General features: G+C 45.0%; 1 protein-coding gene across 2 annotated transcripts in view; it reads right to left on the bottom strand.

Annotated features, from left to right (window-relative positions):
• ANO9 (anoctamin 9) overlaps window positions 1–17,318 on the bottom strand; it is a 123,548-nt gene extending 106,230 nt beyond the window's left edge. Inside the window, exon 1 of one of the 2 annotated variants that reach the window (XM_068260699.1) lies at window positions 16,879–17,318. In XM_068260699.1, the coding sequence (XP_068116800.1) occupies window positions 16,879–16,884 (6 nt within the window). In that variant the 5' untranslated portion in view covers window positions 16,885–17,318. The remainder of the gene's footprint in view (window positions 1–16,878) is intronic. The other variant, XM_068260700.1, reaches the window with a different exon arrangement.
• Window positions 17,319–18,498: the final 1,180 nt, after the last annotated feature.

Here is an 18,498-nt window from a genome sequence, read left to right on the forward strand (position 1 = left end):
TTTTTTGGAAATCTAGCATTTCAGTTGTTAGCAGAACTTTTTTTTCATGAGACAAGTGGCTCTCTGAGAAGACCTGGTTGTGTAATTAACTTCATCAAAAGAGTTTCTTCCTGGGCCAGTGACACCAAGGTGTGAAAGCTTTCTAGCAGTAAGCCCCAAATGGCAAAGTGTTGCTGCCTTTTTGAAGAGACAGGATAACCTCCGCAGGAGACCAGACTGCTTGACTCCATTGTAAACAGAGAGAAAATGAATGCTGTATATGATTTTTAGCCTGTTTAAGGAATACCGTTCATATGAGAGGTATGAAAGTTATCTCATTCTGCTGGTCTGGATCTGGTGAATATTTTAATATTAAATTGAGACCACTGACATACCCAGAACCCGAGGTATTCCGCCACTTCGAAACCGGACATGTGACAGCAACCAAGTTTGAGGTCATATGAACTGTCATATTCTGAGGAATATGAATCTGTGACTGTTATATGTGTGTGGGAAGCACACATATGAAAAATGTCATATTTGGTAGGCACCAGAAACTCACCCAGGAGGTTAACTGCACCCTGTCCAGCCCTTGGGCTGAACCTGAGACCCCTTCCAAAAATGTAGGTCATTCTAAAGAACTTTCCAGGGGCTCCCTCCTTAGTCCTCCAAATCCCATCTTCACGAGAGCATGCTGCTGCTAGCCAGAGGACCATGTGGTTAGTGGCCATCTTGTCTGAACTTTGCTCCTGAACTAAAACAAAGGAACTTCACGTGTTTTCCCAGAGAGGACATATTTCCACATGAACTTAAGTATTCATATTTTCTTCCCCTTTTATTTTTTATACTGCGCTACGATTGTCTCCATAATTGTTGATTTTAATGATTTTCTGTATATATTAATTATTTATATTGCATTAATAATAAAATGACTAAAATGTCATTTATTTGTTCAGCTACCCCTGCTATTCAGCCGCACAAACTGAACCCTAGTTTCTGAATAGTCGCTACTACTGTTGATAGCTAGATAAAATAGAGTGTGTTTAACCGTTTTATTTGCAGGTATTAGTGTCAGTGTAGAGGTCTCCTACCCTTCTGTAGGAGTGGTGGCAGTTATACCCTGAAATAGTGTGTAATTTGTATTACTGTAACTCACAAGCTCCCTTCTAGTCGGTCTGCTGCCAAAATCCCAGCGGTTTCTGCACACCGATTGCGACCACAGATTGCATGGTCTGTGTGCTGAAACCGATTGGAAGGCATTGTGCGGTCTGGCCACCAGGGGGCGTGTGACACCATCAACCAGCTAGAAAATAAAGGTAATCTTTTTAGAACCTCTTTTCAGGCTAGCTTTAGGCCTGGAACCCACTAGAAGCGCTTTTCTGAGCGCTTTGTGATTTGAAAAGCTCTTGCTAATGTAATGCTATGAGTGTGATCCCACACGAGCGATGTGATTTATAAAAATCCCCCATAGCATTGCATTAGTAAGAGCTTTTCAAAATCACTAGTGCTTAGAAAAGGCTACTGATTGGTTTGAGCCCTTACATTGGGACATTGCATTGTGATGCAACGTTGAAGTCGCAACGCATCATTACAACACAACGCAATACAGACAATGAAAAGTATGCTTCCCTGTATCTGTTAACAGCGCTACCATATTGCAACATTTACAACACCACTTTGAAGTTACACAGTGAATGTTGCATAGGGTTAACATTGCTGTGCGGTAAGCTGCGTTATAAGACTTTATTAACGCAGGACAATAACATCCCATTGTGACTGTAGTCTCTTTATTGTAGAACATTTCCAGTCGCTGCAAGCACTCTAATGTTGTGGATCTGGGATCTGTAGCTCAGAGAAAGCTCTGAATACAGAGACTTCAGATTCAGGCAGCATATACTGGGGAGCAGCTATTTCCAGGGCAGAAGAGAATGCGACATGATGCGTGTCTGGACATGTAACACAGAACGTGTCATCTAGAATGTGAGTGCTTATTTACAGAGTCCTGTCACAGGAACTCCGTCAAGGCAAGACACAGTAATATATTCTGAGAATATCCAGTCTTCATGAGCATGTAGTGACAGATATACCAAAGCTGTATACACACACTAGATATTAGGCCATACAGTCCACAAGTCCACAATTATGCCACTTTTGACCAGCGATTTCTTTATAGAGACAAGGCCATTGCTGCCATTAAGGAAAAGGGGGCAATTGGCCTCTGCTGCCCGCCCCCCTTGTCATTAGTAGACAAATGTATCAGCACACCAATGTAGCATATTTCACGCTCTTTTATTGAGCCATGCGTTCCCACAAAGGTAAAAACCGACAATTGTTTCGAGGGCCACGCAGGGTCCCCCTTCTTCAAGGCGTGTGATTACCCCTTCTCATTAGACCTTAGGTGGTCTCCGCCCGATTGCTTTGAGTCTCCAGGGCCCCAGGAATATGTGTGGATGGTTGGTTGACTGCACAGCATTGCAGCCCTGCTGGAGGCTAGTACAGCACTACATATCCCAGAGTGCTGTATGCCAGATTAGAAAGACGCATGATGGCGTCTAGCCAATCAGAGATGTGAATTTGGCTACATGCGTCCAACCTACAGCACCCACAATCCTTTACTTCGCCTATTACTTGTTACAGGTGACCACTCCTAGCCAATAAGCGGTCACCAATGCAAGTCTATGGTACCTACCGCAATTGGGGTGGATGTGTGGCTGTCACATGCAGTAATTGCAAAACTTAAAGCTTAAACTGACAAAGTGTCAACTGTCAATTAAACTGGCCCTGTATAGAGATGCATGGCTGAGTGGCATGTACTCTTCTAGGGATATGAGAGGTGGAAAGATCAACTGCTGATGATGAATACAACAGCAATCAACCAAAAAGAAGTCCATCAATTATTATTATTTTTTTACATTAAAAAGCAACTTATTGACTAATAGAATTATTTTCATTGGCCTTTAGTGAGTACCTATGCCTTTTTATGTCCCTATGACATTGCTTTCCTCAGCATTCTATTGTTGAACCCCTTCCTATACACCAAAATGGATTTCCACATGCATGGAATGAACTTCAGGTCCATCCCTTCTGTCTTAGCCACCTGGAAGGGCTGCAATTCTTATAGAGCTGTAGCACATGTGAGAATGCTGGGGACCTATGGGATTATACTGTGTATGGTAGTGTCTCCAGCGGTACTGATTCCCTTGTGTTCCGTGTTATAGAGATGCTGTTGGTGTGCTTCTGCACCACTGAGCACGAAAGTGCACCGGACCGGATGCTGGATTTTACCTCCATTATTTTATGTGGCTGATATATTGGACTGCTGTCATCTCCTCTGTGGCACTTAGCGGCAATCTGTGGAGATGCCTCCTCACCGACCCATATGACAAATACTTTGTTACAATATTTTAGATATTAGGGGATTATGATACTTTTAAAGATGGTACATTTACTTCACGGACTTGGTGGTGGTCGATTGCCTGTCAATAACTATTGGACTAGACTAAGTGTTTTCAAATGGGCACTAATGACTAAAATAATGATATTCTGGTAACTACAAACACCAGTTTATAGAGTTTTCTATTTAAATGACTCCTTGTGGTAACTGAGTTAGTGCTAATTTACAGCTCCTCTCCAGTCAGGAAGTAGCCTTCTCCACAGGCAATCCCATCTTCATTTGGTTTGCTCTAACTGCCTTCCCTATACCTCTCTCTCCCAAGCAACAGATGTTTTACAACTAAACAGGTTCCAACACACAGGACTCAGAGGGCCCATTCACACTACAAATCTCAAAACGCAATCACCTTGGCCGCACTTGCGCCATTTCAATGAATGAGATTTGCATCCTGACTGCTCAAAAAAATGCTACATGCATACATTTGCGGAAATTGCAATTGCGCTGCAAGCACTGCAGTGAGCGTAATCCCATAGGATTACATGTGTCACAGTGTTTTGCTGATTGCCAGCGATCAGCAAAGCGCAGAAACGTTGCCAGAATGCAGCGCAGGTGAAAGAAATGTGCATGTTTCCCTATGGCTTAATTCACATTATACACATTTTAACTGAAAGCTATTTGACAATGCACTGCTATGGAACACCTGCTAGTTAAAACGCATCCGTTATTTAGTGTACAGTGTGAATGAAGCCAAAGGCCTCTTTCACACGAAGACGTTGCGTTTTAGGGGACGTTAAGATCGCATAACGTGCCCCTAACGCCACGCATGGTGGTGTTGAAGTTGGACGTCAGATTGAGCCGCGTTATGCGGCTCTTGGTGCGCTGTTTTCGTTCTATCTATACTGATAGAACAGCCGCTCCAGGAAAGTGATGGGAAGTCCGGATCTTTTCAAGGATTCGAATGATTTGAATCGGATCATTGAAAAGATCCGGATCTTTGAACCGAATCATTTGAATAATTTTACTAGGGAAGCAGACTGGGTGAAATGACTAGCAGGACAGGACTTTCCCTGCACTGTACATTCTGTATGTTCCTGTTTCTTCCAGACAGACATCCACTGTGAACCTAATCGTTCATTGTGATGATCCGGATGATTTAAATCACAAAAAAGATCCTGCTCAAATGAACGATTCATTCATGATCCGGACAACACTATGAGTCCAGGTTACGTCACCACAGTGCAGTGATTATTAATTAGCCATGTGGCTAGTCACTGAGCATGTGCAAGCAGTCTAACGCAGCTAAAGCCCCGTATAACGCACAGCATGCTGCACTTACCCAGAACGTGCAGCGTTACAATGTAACGCAACATGGGCACTGTGAACAGCCCATTGATTTTTCATTACTGTGCGGTGGGCTGCGTTACTAGCTGCTGTAACATGCGCCTGTAACGTCCCACTGTGAAAGCAGCCTTAAGGTGGCCACTAATGATACAATTTGCTGAACGATTGATTACGAATGATTCTTCGTATCAACGATCGTGAATGATCGGTTCGGATCACTAATGGACAAAAATCTCCTAACCATTCCAAAAACGATCTGAACCAATTAATGAAAACGATCCGAATTTCAGTTCAAACTCCTCAATCTAATCGGATTGGTTAGGAGATTTTTGCCCATTAGTGGTCCCAAACGATCATTTACAATTGTTCATATGAAGAACCTTCATATGAAGGTTCCTCAGGTGGTGAAAGTGGGCGCCCGCCTGGCCGTGGGGGAGGGGGGTGGCCGCAGGGCTGGAGGGGGTAGCAGCCAGGAAGGGGGAGCAGCGGGCACAGTGGTGGGGAGAGGGGGTCAGACCCCACCTCCCTTACCTGGGGCTCCCCCATCTGTGCTCATCCTCCAGCTAGTTTTGCAAAATTTAAATTAGCCAGCAGCAAGCAGGGAAGCAATTACTTACTTGCGTTCCACTGCTCACCGCGTTACTCCTGCTATGCCGCCCACTGTACAGAGGGCGGCATTGCAGGAAGTGACGCGGCGAGTGGTGGAACGCAAGTAAGGAAGTAGATAATTGCCTCCCCGCTCGCTGCTGGCTAATTTGAATTCAGCAAAACTAACTGGAGGATGAGCACAGACGGGAAGCCCCAGGTGAGTGAGGGGGGGGCGACCCCCCTTTCCACTGCTGTGCCCGCTGCTCCCCCTCCCTGGCTGCTACCCCCTCCAGGCTACCTATCGGGGGGCATCCTCACAACTTGAGGCGGCAAAACGTCTAGATCCGGCCCTGGCAACCAGTATTGTTTAAAAGGAAAAATATGGCAGCTTCCTTGTCTCCGTAATTTCATGTGTCCTTTGATATCACAGAAGATCTTCTATAGCACAAATTGCTTAAGGGGCTGCATGGCCATTGGCCACCTCAGGTTAGTCCGAGCGCCCATACTGCCCCTTGTCCACCAGTGAAAGCACCTACATTGGGCTTTTGAGTATCAAAATTGCACTATGAAATAATAGAATAAAATGGCCACATAGAAATCATGGTTTCTTTAAATCATGTACATGCTACATTGACACATGCCACACACCTCAAGAGTGTTGCAGACCAAGTGGTTACATCTTAACGAACGATGAGTAGAGCAGGATACAATACATTACATGCCATTCATTACGCTCTATTCATCGTGCGTAACACTTTACACAGGTAATTCTTCTTAATACCACCATCATGTCTTGCCTTGTTCTTAAAAAAAAAATCGAGTTTCACTTACCTGGGGCATCTGCCAGCCCCCTGCAGCCATCCTGTGCCCTCACAGTCACTCATGGCCCCTCCGGTCCCCAGCCAACAGCTAGTTTCATTTTTGCAGACTTGGAGTTGGTGGGTCACCACGCGTACATTTGCATGCATTCCCGATGGTGCAGGAAGCTATCACAGACATTAACAAGTACATTGTTACGCGTTGCAGGTGCAATGTCCGCGATAGCTTCCTGCACTAACAAGAATGCGTGCAAAGGTGCGCATGGTGGCCCGCTGACTTCGAGTCGGCAAAAAGGAAACTAGCTGGCAGCGGGGGACCTTAGGAGCCATGAGTGACTGCGAGGGAACTCTAGGAACCTTCTAGAGTTAAGGTTCCCTTTAAATTGTTGCAGACCAAATACGGTCTTTCAAGGTAACCATGTTCTCCAATGGCGAGAGGGACCTGCTGCTAATTACTTGGTGCCAGCAAGGCCATATTTATACTTTTTCTGGCTCTAGGCGGAGTATGAAGAGGCTCTCCTATGTGCCACAGTGCCCCTTCCATTCCATGTGCAGCCCCCTCTTCCATGTGTAACATCCATGTATGCAGCCACTCTCTTTCATGTACAACTCTCTTGGGCATCACCTTTCCTTTTTCATGTGTTGCTCTCCATTTGCAGCTTTCTCTTTTTTTTATATGTAGCAACTCCTATTTCACACCCAGGGGCCCCCTTGGGCTGCATCCACCCAAGGCCAGGACCTTTGTGGCTTTTCCATAAATGCGGCCCTGGGTTCCAGATACCAAAAGACCCCTTCAGACTGGAGTCTGGGTGGCACAAGGGAGACCTGCGCAATATAAGGCAGGTGGTTTTCATATTACCACTGATCATCAGTTATGCCAGTATAACCCACTGATGGACATACCTGCGTGCATTGCAGAAGCTCTTCTGTGTGTGTCTCATTCTTGTGAAAGACATTTTATATGTCTGCATCTTTTACTGGCTATGATATTATTTTAAAACTTAAACGTATATTCCTCCTGACAGGTCCACTTGAAATAACTGCTGCTTTGGTCAGAGGACGTGCTCTGTAGGTAATTGTTACACACTGCACATAATCAAAATAAACAGCAGTTCTGAATCCAAGTCAAAGCGGATAAATCCTCCAGGCATTAAACTTTATATGGAGAGTTGGAAACAGTCAAAGCCACATCTAGATGTATAATTTACATTGCATACGTACCTGCAGCTGACTGGCCACTCTGTCACACACACATCAAGCTGCAGCTATTTGCATTGATTATACAGGAATTTACTGAGTCTGAGCTTTGCAAACTGAAGTAGTAGGTCCTGCTCACAAAGATTATTATCACTTAAGAACTCTGTGGGGGAGATGTACTGCAAGTGATGGGGAAATTCCTGTCTTCCCTGCAAACATACACGCAAAGCAATTCCTCTTCATGTGATTGGATGCTGGGTTTAGACACAGGCTCACTTTCTTGGAAATCCACCAAGTGAATCATTAACTACTGAATATAAAAATGAAAGTAAAAAATATTCTCTGGTACGGAAATCTCATGGATAATATTGTGAAGGCTGGACATAAATGGGAAGACGTCTCATAAGAGTGGCAGCTGGTAGAGCACTGAGTTAAGCCAGTTAGACAGCTAGGGGCTCAAGGCAAGGTATTAGCTTTGGCTCCCCATAATACTCTTTCTGATAAGCTGACATGAAAAAAGGGGTTAAATAAGGTTGCAGCTGGGCCACTTGACACCCACTAGGCCCCAAGAACCTGCCTAGGTTGCCTCGTGGATGATCCTGCTCTGGCTAGAGTCACTACCTTGTTTCTTGGCTAATGTATTCCAGGCAAGCACTGCTCACCGAAAAGAGAGGATGATACCTGTGTAATACAGTTGTAATACAGTTTTTTTCCAAAAAATTCAGTACTGATTGGGTGTGTTTTAATCTGACATCTACAGTGGGTATATCATTGGTTACACAGCAAGTCTGCACTGGATTAAAAACGGTATATTAAAGCGGGATTGTCAGCATAAAAATCAAATTTCAACAGCAACTGGTCTGAGTGTATTAAGTGATAAAGATGCTAATCCTGCATTCAAAACTTTCAAAACTTTTTCTGCTGTTATGGTTTGGAGTTATCACATACCTTAGGAGCACTGGCCCTTTAATTGCCATTGCCAAACAGTTGCATGCTGGGGGTCTTTTTATCTATAATATATTCTCCTCTTCCCTTTATTCCCCCCTCCTTCTAATGACACAGTGGCGGCGCCAGGAGAGTGCTTGGGGGTGCTCAAGCACCCCCTAAATTTGTCCAAGCACCCCCTGGCGTAAACTGACTTCAGGCGTCTAAGAGACGCCGAGTCAGTTCATAGCGGCAGCCCGGAGCAGCAGGCAGGGCTACCGTAAGATGGCCGCCCGAAGCCCTGCTCTGCAGACTTGGAGTCTGCAGTGCAGGGCTTCGGGCGGCCATTTTCCCATAGCCCTGCTCGCAGGGTAATGCAGGCTGCTGCAGGAAGGAAGAGGATCATGGGAGCAGAGCTGCGCGCCACAAGGAGGTCGGGAGAGGAGGAGGTCTGGAGAGGAGGTCTTCTGACCAGGTGAGTAAATGGGTTTTTCTTTTCTTTTTCAGGTGGTGCTGCTGATTGTGGTCAGAACTGCTGAGCATTGTGCATATTGGGGTCAGATCTGCTGTGCATTGTGCATATTGTGGTCAGATCTGCTGAGGATTGTACATATTGGGGTCATATCTGATAAGGATTGTGCATATTGGGGTCATATCTGATAACGAGTGTGCATATTGGGGTCATATCTGATAAGGATTGTGCATATTGGGGTCATATCTGATTACGGTTGTGCATATTGGGGTCATATCTGAAAACGGTTGTGCTTATTGGGGTCATATCATAACAGTTGTGCATATTGGGGTCATATCTGATAACAGTTGTGCATATTGGGGTCATATCTGATAACGATTGTGCATATTGGGGTCATATCTGATAACGATTGTGCATATTGGGGTCATATCTGATAACGATTGTGCATATTGGGGTCATATCTGATAACGATTGTGCATATTGGTGTCATATCTGATAACGATTGTGCATATTGGGGTCATATCTGATAACAATTGTGCATATTGGGGTCATTGAACGTGTTTTTTGTTCAAATCTGCTCACATTACGTGTATTTTCTTGAGAAAACCTGCACAATTATGTGAATTTTCTGGGGAAAGGGTCACCAAAACTTGGGCCCTCTGTCTTTGCGTTGCACTTTTAAAGGGAACCCGAGGTGAGAATAATATTGAGGCTGCCATATTTATCTCCTTTTAAGTAATACCAGCTGCCTGGCTGCCGTGTTGGTCCTCTGCCTCTAATTCTTTCAACCATAGACCCTGAACAAGCATGCAGCAGGTCAGGGGTTTCTGACACTATTGTCAGAACTGACAAGATTAGCTGCATGCTTGTTTCTGGTGTAATTCAGTTCACTACTGCAGCCAATAGATCAGCAGGGCTGCCAGGCAACTAGAATTATTTAAAAGAAAATAAATATGGCAGCCACCATATCACTCTCACCCTGGGTTCACTTTAAATTACAGTTAGCCCCGCCCTCATCCGGTCATGACCACGCCCATTTTTTTGTAGCCACAGCGCCGCAGCTCGTCAGCTCCCCCGGAAATTGCTCCAGCACCTGCATAGCACCCCTAAACAAATTCCTGGAGCCGCCACTGTAATGACATAAGTTCACTTCCAAGTATAGACCTCAGTGGGAGTGTCTGAAGACTCTGGGAGGAGGATGGGTAACGAATACACATTTAGCAAGAGGAGAAAAAAAAGAGTAAGAGAGGAAATTATGTCAGGAGGTCAAAGGTAACAAGATGGAAACTGTCTAGAATAGGATTCTCTGCTTTGCCTTTATAAAATCCACAGGAATCATAACGTGGACAGTGCAATACATCTGTTATGTAAGTAGAACTAGTATTTATCAACTTATACATGTATTTTTTATTTCTAGGCTAGCATGGGTGTCACTTGTTCTTTAAGGGTTGTAGACATGCTTCACTAATGTCATCTGAGGATGCTGATAACAACTGCCTCAGCCAATAATCTGGCATGTATACAGAGGCTCGCGGCCTGCATGAGATCTGCCCAGCAGATCAACTCACCCCCAATTGCGTACTGGATCCCATTGTGCACACAGCTCTCCCACCCAGGGCCGGCCCGCTCATGAGGCGGGGTGAAACGTTTGCCTCAGGCGGCAAACTTCTAGGGGCGGCACCCGCCCGTCCGTGGATGCGGGGGGGGGGGGGGGCGGCCGACGAGCCGGAGGGGTAGCGGGCAGGACGGGGGTATTGGGCCTAGCGGTGGGGAGGGGGGTCGGACCCCCCCCCTCTCCCTCGCCTGGGTCCCCCGATCTGCGTTTCCCTCCAGCTGTAAATAGGAAGCAGCCGATGCCCACTAGTAAGAGGCACAGGAGGGGAGGACTCACCTTATCCGCGTTCCAGCGTGTGCTCCACTGACGTCACTTCCTTCCTTACAATACAGTGGGCGGCGATGCAGGAAGTGACGTCAGTGGAGCGCACGCTGGAACGCGGAAAAGGTGAGTCCTCCCCGCCCATGCCTCTTACTATTGGGCATCGGCTGCTTCCTATTTACAGCTGGAGGGGAGCGCAGATCGGGGGACCCAGGCAAGGGAGGGGGGGTCCGACCCCCCTCCCCACCGCTAGGCCCAATACCCACGTCCTGCCCGCTACCCCTCCGGCTCGGCGGTCCCCGGGGGGGGGGGGGGGGGCGGCGGCAATTTTTCAATTTTTTTCTAAATTTGCCTCAGGCGGCAAAAAGTCTAGGGCCGGCCCTGCTCCCACCCGCTGTTTGACATCACGCAAGTGCGCCACTCTGTTGTTCCTCCGACGTTCCTCCCCCCTCGCATAGCAATGCAGCCCAGTGTCAGCAACACAGCTGACTTGTGTCTTTGCAGCCCAGCAATGTTGTCCAAGGGATCAGGTCCTGATCTCCGTAGGGTGACATCCATCCTTTGAGCTGATAAATACTAGTTCTACTTACATAACAGATGTATGCACATGCCTTTCATAAGGATTTGCCATTGTCTCTTTCATCATATCAGATCATGATAAAGGATGCTTAGAGATTTGAGAATTAGGGTGCCTACACAAGCACATTTACTGTCGCACGCAGGGATTGGTACTCGATACCTAGGGCTACAGTTTGTGGCTAGCAGTTGCTGGCTAGCGACACCTTTCTGTTGGAGTGGGAAGTTGGAGGGGAGAGGCATTATATAACGAAGTGGCACTGAGCGGGAAGGGTAAGGAGTGGCCTCTGGGTTGAGCTTGGACCAGATGATCCAGCAGTCCAGATCTCTTGCTGACACATCAGGGGAATTGGAGACTACCATACACATGCTAGATTCTCATCAGAAACAACTCCGACCAGTGACCTTGGGCAAAGAAACACCTAGCATGTGTACAAGGCTTTAGTGGTTAGCATGTGTACAAGGCTTTAGTGGTTAGCATGTGTACAAGGCTTTAGTGGTTAGCATGTGTACAAGGCTTTAGTGGTTAGCATGTGTACAAGGCTTTAGTGGTTAGCATGTGTACAAGGCTTTAGTGGTTAGCATGTGTACAAGGCTTTAGTGGTTAGCATGTGTACAAGGCTTTAGTGGTTAGCATGTGTACAAGGCTTTGGTGGTTAGCATGTGTACAAGGCTTTAGTGGTTAGCATGTGTACAAGGCTTTAGTGGTTAGCATGTGTACAAGGCTTTAGTGGTTAGCATGTGTACAAGGCTTTAGTGGTTAGCATGTGTACAAGGCTTTAGTGGTTATGTGGTGGGTTGCTCACCGAATGGCCTATATGCAATTAACATTTTCTCCTGAGTTTTTTCCAAGGTGATGTTTTCACAACTTGGAATAAGATGCCTTTTAAACCACAAGTAAGCAAGAAATACTCAAAATTATTTTGATGGTACTTTATCATCAACTTTATGGTACTTTTTCAATTGCAGAGTGCTAAATGATAGTATTTAAATACAAGATGAAAAATTATCTCCTAGTAGAAAACTCAGGAGAAAAAATAATTGCATGTGGGCCAAGGGGCCATATGCAATTTACTGGTACTTTTTCACCTGAGTTTTCACCTAGGTGATATTTTCATAACTTGTTATAAAATGCCGTTTAAATCACCAGCAAGCAAGAAAATACTCAAAACTATTTTGATATTACTTTCTTCAACAACTTTTGGGTACTTTTTCAATTGTAAAATGCAGAAAAGTTCGTTTAAAGAGAAGATTTAAAATGTAATTGCATATGTTCCCTGGGCCCATATTGAATTACCGGTAACTCTTTCTCCTGAGTTTTCTCCTAGGTGATATTTTCAAATATTGTCAATAACATGCCTTTTAAACCCCCAGCAAGCAAGAAAATATTTAAAATAATGTTGATATTTTTTGCCTACTTTTTGCTACTTTGGGCCTGTATGCAATGCACTTTTTCACCGGAGTTTTCTCCTAGGAGATAAGTTTTCATCTTCAATTTAAATTAACCATTTAGCACTTTGCAATGGAAAAAAAAGTTCCAAAAAGTAGGTGAAAAAGTACTGTCAAAAAAATTTGGAGTATTTTCTTGATTGCTGGTGGTGTAAAAGGCATTTTATTTACAAGTTGTGAAAATATCACCTAGGAGAAAACTCAGGTGAAGAAATAAATTGCCTATGGTCCCTGGGCCCATATGCACTCTGCAAATGAAAAATTACTAAAACGTAGGTGAAGAAGTACTGTCCACATTATTTAGAGTATTTTCATGCTTGGTGGTGGCTTAAGACATTTTATTGATAATGTGTGAAAATAGACCATATGCAATTCGCATTCTTTCCTAAGTATTCTCATAGGAGATAATTTTTAAACTTAATTTTAAAATTACTTTTCAGGACTTTGCAACTGAAAAAGTACCAACAAGTGGCTTAAAAAGTATTATCAAAAGTATTTTGAGTATTTTCTTGCTTGCTGGTGGTTTAAAAGGCATTTTATTGACAAAGGCCCATATGCAATTCACTTTTTCTCCTGGGTTTTCTCCTAGGTAATATGTTCATACCTTGTCAGTAAAGTGCATTTTAAAGGGGCACTATAGCGAAAAATTGTAAAATGTAAATTAAATGCAAACATAGTCAAATAAGTACCGTACATTTTTTCCAGAGTAAAATGAGCCATAAATTACTTTTCTCCTATGTTGCGGTCACTTACAGTAAGTAGTAGAAATCTGACAGAAGTGACAGGTTTTGGACTAGTCCATCTCTTCATAGGGGATTCTCAGCAAGGCTTTTATTCTTTATAACGATATTCCCTAAAAAGGAATTAAACAAAGATGCTGGCTAGCTTCCCTGCTCGCTACACAGTTTTTGTGGCAATTGGGCAGAGTAACTGCCAATCACTAAGTGCTTTTGAAAATAAATAAATCCCTGAGAATCTGCTATGAAGAGATGAACTAGTCCAAAACCTGTCGCTTCTGTCAGATTTCTACTACCTACTGTAAGTGACAGCAACATAGGAGAAAAGTAATTCATGGCTCATTTTACTCTGGAGAAATGTACTTCTTTTTTGACTATGTTTGCACATATTTTAAATTTTACAATTTTTCGGCATAGTGCCCCTTTAAATCACCAGCAAGCAGATAATACTCAAAATGATTTTAACAGTACTTTTTCACCAACATTGTGGTACCTTTTCAATTGTAAAATGCTTAAAAGTGATTTTAAATATAATATGAATATCATTTCCTAGGACAGGGGTAGGGAACCTATGGCTCGGGAGCCAGATGTGGCTCTTTTGATGCATACATGTGGCTCGCATACAAATCAGTATGGGCTAATTCACTAAGCTACTCTACTCAAGCAGGACAGCTTAGTGTGGCAAACTGGCAATGCAAATTAAAATTTCTAAGTATGCACACTACTGCTGTAGCATGCACTGCTAACTTACTCGCCCTCCCCCCAAAGCGAACGGCTGCACCAACTGTCCCACTCTTGACCCTGTCAGGTCCAGTGACTTTCTAGGACGAGATCCCCGCACTTTGATTGGCCCAATAGGCTGCCTGTCATTTGACATCAAAGTATGGGGATCTCATCTTACAAAGTGAATCAACCCCCAAGTCAGTTAGCTAATTGTACAAGCTGTTAGTCGGTATTTCTCCTGTCTGGCTCTCGGGGAAATTGCTGGTGTTGCTGAAACCCAAGAGAAGCTGAAGACGTGTCTGACACTTCCACTGCCCGGCGGATCAACTGTATACACATCACTATGGCAATAAGGACGTGAGCCCTCTGCTGCGCATGCGCACTGTCCCAGTTTGAAACATATTGTACGGCTCTCACAGAATTACATTTTAAAATGTGAGGCGTTTATGGCGCTCTCAGCCAAAAAGGTTCCTGACCCCTGTCCTAGGAGATAACGCTGGAGAAAAAGTTAATTGCATATGGGCAAAGTGTGAAAATATCACGTAGGAGAAGACTCGGGATAAAAAGATAATTGCATGTGGGCCCTGCAGTGTGGGGTGTTTGTTTTTGTAGTGAGAGCTGAATGCGGTCATGGCTTCTTCATTCATTGTACTATCGATCTTTAATAATGCTCCCAATCGCTTCATGATTGTCCTCTGTTACGGGGCACTCCATTGTAATGCCTTCTAGGGTGCATTCATACTCCGTCAGCTGCATTGCAGAATACATTTCTATGAGCCTGTTTCCATCTCAGTGTTGTAACGGATCACATTATTCTAACATTATAGTAAGTGCGTTATGCAGAAGTCTACTGAGCATTGATTTAGCTAAAGCATTGTTCTGCTTGCTGCAGTTCAGCGCTATGCAAACATAAGTCATTACCAGCTGCTCCTCTGCCCTCCGCTCACAGAGAAATAATTTAATATATCCATAAACTGCTCAAAATCGATTGAAAGTAAAATGATCAGATGGCTTGGGGGCAATAGATTTCCAGCAGGTTGGCTCAAAGTGATCAAATCAGCCAGCAGGGCCGGTTCAAGGTTGAATGGAGTCCTGGGGCAAAGGTAACCTGGGACTTCCACACCAAACTCAGACCCCAGAGCCCCCCGGACTGGCTGCCAACTCACAATCTCCACCCTTAACTCCTACGTGCTCCCTGGTACAATCTCTGCATTGTATCTCACCTGTCCTGACGGCTGGCATGCTGCTTGCATCCTCTTCCTGCTGTCTGCCTCTTCCGATCGGCACATATTATGTGTAAGCATAATCACATCTGCCGGTCACAGGAGGCAGGCAGCAGGAAGAAGACCAGGAGCACGGAATGGAACAGAGCTCCGGCCGCCGGGACAGGTGAGATACCAATGCTGCTATTGTGCAGGGGCCCCAGGTAGCATGTAAGAGTTAAGGAGGGCAGGGGCCCAGAAGTACACAGGGGCCCTGGGGCAATTACCCCCCTTGTGCGATCCCTATCAGCCAGAAGAATGGATATATGTATGGCCAGCTATAGAGCCTGTGTTACTGGTTCTGATTTTCTGTTCCTGGGAACACATGGGTCCATATTAACCCTCTGGGGGATAATCCCGAGCTGAGCTCGGGGTAAGCCGCCACAGATAATTTCTCAGGCCCTGGTGGGCCGATTTGCATAATTTTTTTTTGTTGCACGCAGCTAGCACTTTGCTAGCTGCGTGTATATACCGATCGCCGCCGCTCCGTGCTGATTCGCCGCTACCCGCCGTGCCGTGCTGCTCCCCCCCCCCAAGACCCCGTGCGCAGCCTGGCCAATCAGTGCCAGGCAGCGCTGAGGGGTGGATCGGGACTCCCTCTGACGTCACGACGTCGTTGACGTCATCCCGATCATCGCCATGGCGACGGGGGAAGCCAAACAGGAAATCCCGTTCTGAACGGGATTTCCTGTTTGCTTTGATTGCCGGAGGCGATCAGAGGGGGTGGGGGGATGCCACTGCACAGCGGCTATCATGTAGGGGGAAACTTTACATTTAGACAAAATATGGCAATAAATATCTAAAGGTTAAAACCGCATCTCACACTGTCAACAATAACTTTTGTTTTTAAGCCGGGCTTGAAACTGCCCAAGCTCAGTACAGAGCACCTGGCAACGTTCCTGCCACACACCCTGTGCCAGATTTTTTTAACTGGGCTTTGTCACTTTCACTTCCTGTTGTAAACTGGGACTCCTTAACTTCTTTGGGTGCCAAAACAAAACAGGGTAACAAGAACATGCCACTATAATAACCAGCACCATCTCTTCTTCCCACTATTAGGTACAATTTGCAAGCTAGAGTTGGCCTAACAAGGAGAGATGTCATCTAAAAATGTCAATTTACATTTGCTGGGAAATTGTGGAGGCAGACCCAGATCTTTGCAGTGCTAATCAGATTAAAATAGTGACTAACTAGTAATGTGACTAATTAATCAAGGTGTCAGTTAGTTAATCATTGACCTCTGGGCAGGACTAGTTTTAGTTAACATGGGGTGCCGGGCAAAACATATGTGGGGTCTCTTACATTTTAGTACTGTACTGACTGTACAATTGTTGTGACCTGCGCAATCCCTGACTTGTGGGGCCCCTAAGGAGCCCAAGGTCCTCAGCAGTCGCCCAATTTACCCCTATAAGAGCACCTGTCCCGCTTTTTTAATCTGATTACCCAGTACAAGGAGCCACTAATGCCAAAACTAATCCAGGGTAATGTAGATCAAAGCTAAAAGTTTGGCTCATCTCTACTATTAGGCTGGCAATTTCTTACCTGCATTTTGCTGTGTCACTGTCCCCAGGTGTCCTGGAATTCCTGAGGAAAGTCTCTTGTCCCAGCGACAGTTGTGCACTCTGCTGTTAGCTGGCTGTCCAGTCCTGCATGTTCATATATGTGTATACCTGGAAATCTCTGTGACATCCAGGTAACTTCACTAGATCAGCCACATTCCTCAATGGCCTTTGATGCAGATAAGACTCCCTGTAGTTCCCATTACCATCCCTCTATTCACCAGGGAACTGAGAGGGAGAATCCTGGTAAAGCAGTGGACTCTGCACAGGCGGCAATGTTTCCTCACAAGCTTTTTTCAGAACTTTTTCAAAACCTCATCAAGAGAAGTTGCAGCACCCATTCTGTGGAGTCCTGAGCAACACCTATCTTCTTCCGTGCTAGAGTAGCAGTTCCACTCCTCCCGCCCTACATGCCTGGGGCAGAAGGTGGAGGCGGCACAGGTGTCTAGTGCAGCAGACCTACAGGACAGGTAATGCTAACAGCCACGCCCAGCTCCTGTCTGGTATTTCTCCTCCTCCCCTTCCCAGCTGACTACAGGTTGATCACATAACGTCAGTGTGTTCAGACCACTTCAGTCTGCTTGTAAACAGAGGGGCACAGTAGAGCGGTTTTAGCAGTGAATTGGACTTTAAATGAACAGCCAGCGATTCTAAAGGTGGCTATACACTTATAGATTTTCAGCAGATTCGATCATCATATGGATTTCTGTCAGATGCCTGTCAAGTCGAATCTGACAGGAACCTATCTGATGTGTGCCACACACTAGGAACAGATTTCCAATAGATTTCAGAATTAAATCTATTGGAAATCGATCTAAATGCATTATTGGACCAATAGGTCCAATGCAAATGTGCCAACAGCAGATCGACCTAGATTTTCCATCCTGTGAGATAGATCAAATCGATCGAAATCGGCCGCAAATCTATCGATCAATAGATTTGATAGAATCAATTTCTGATCAATTACATAGAATCGATCAATCGACCGATGGCTGAATTCGACTAGTGCTAAGCTAATGAAAGCCTGTGAGAGATGGAACCCACTAGAGTGTTTTTGAGCATTTAGGAAGCACTTTAATTCACTAGCGATCTCCCTAAACGCTCTGCTAATAGATGGGACAGATGGGAAATAGTTGGTAAATGGATGGGACAGATTCCACTAGAGTGATTGCGATTAAGGAAATCGCAGAACATGATGCAGCATTTTGGAAGCGTTTCCATTCTAATGAATTGTATAGCAGCAGGGAAATCGCTCCCAAAATCGCTTGTAAAACGATATCACAAATCACTAGCGATTGCGATAGTGCTTTGCGCTTTGTAGTGGGTTTCAGGCCTGACAGTAATTCCACAGGAGCAATTGGAATTTGCCGAAATCGCAATTGTGGTGTCTGCAGAATTTCCAGAGCAATTTCATTCAGGTAGTGCAAGGGGTCAAAATTGCATTCCCTGAATTTGCTCCAGAAATCGCTCTGCTAGTGGACTCTAGCTCTTACGTATATATACTTCCCAACTCTTTGAGTTAAAGCGAACTTCAACTCAAAAGTTCCTATCTGCTCTAAAAGATAAGCAACAGCATAATAACCTTTAAAGAGAAACATTTCTT

Source organism: Hyperolius riggenbachi, chromosome 11, assembly GCF_040937935.1.
Source record: "Hyperolius riggenbachi isolate aHypRig1 chromosome 11, aHypRig1.pri, whole genome shotgun sequence".
Classification (NCBI taxonomy): Eukaryota; Metazoa; Chordata; class Amphibia; order Anura; family Hyperoliidae; genus Hyperolius; species Hyperolius riggenbachi.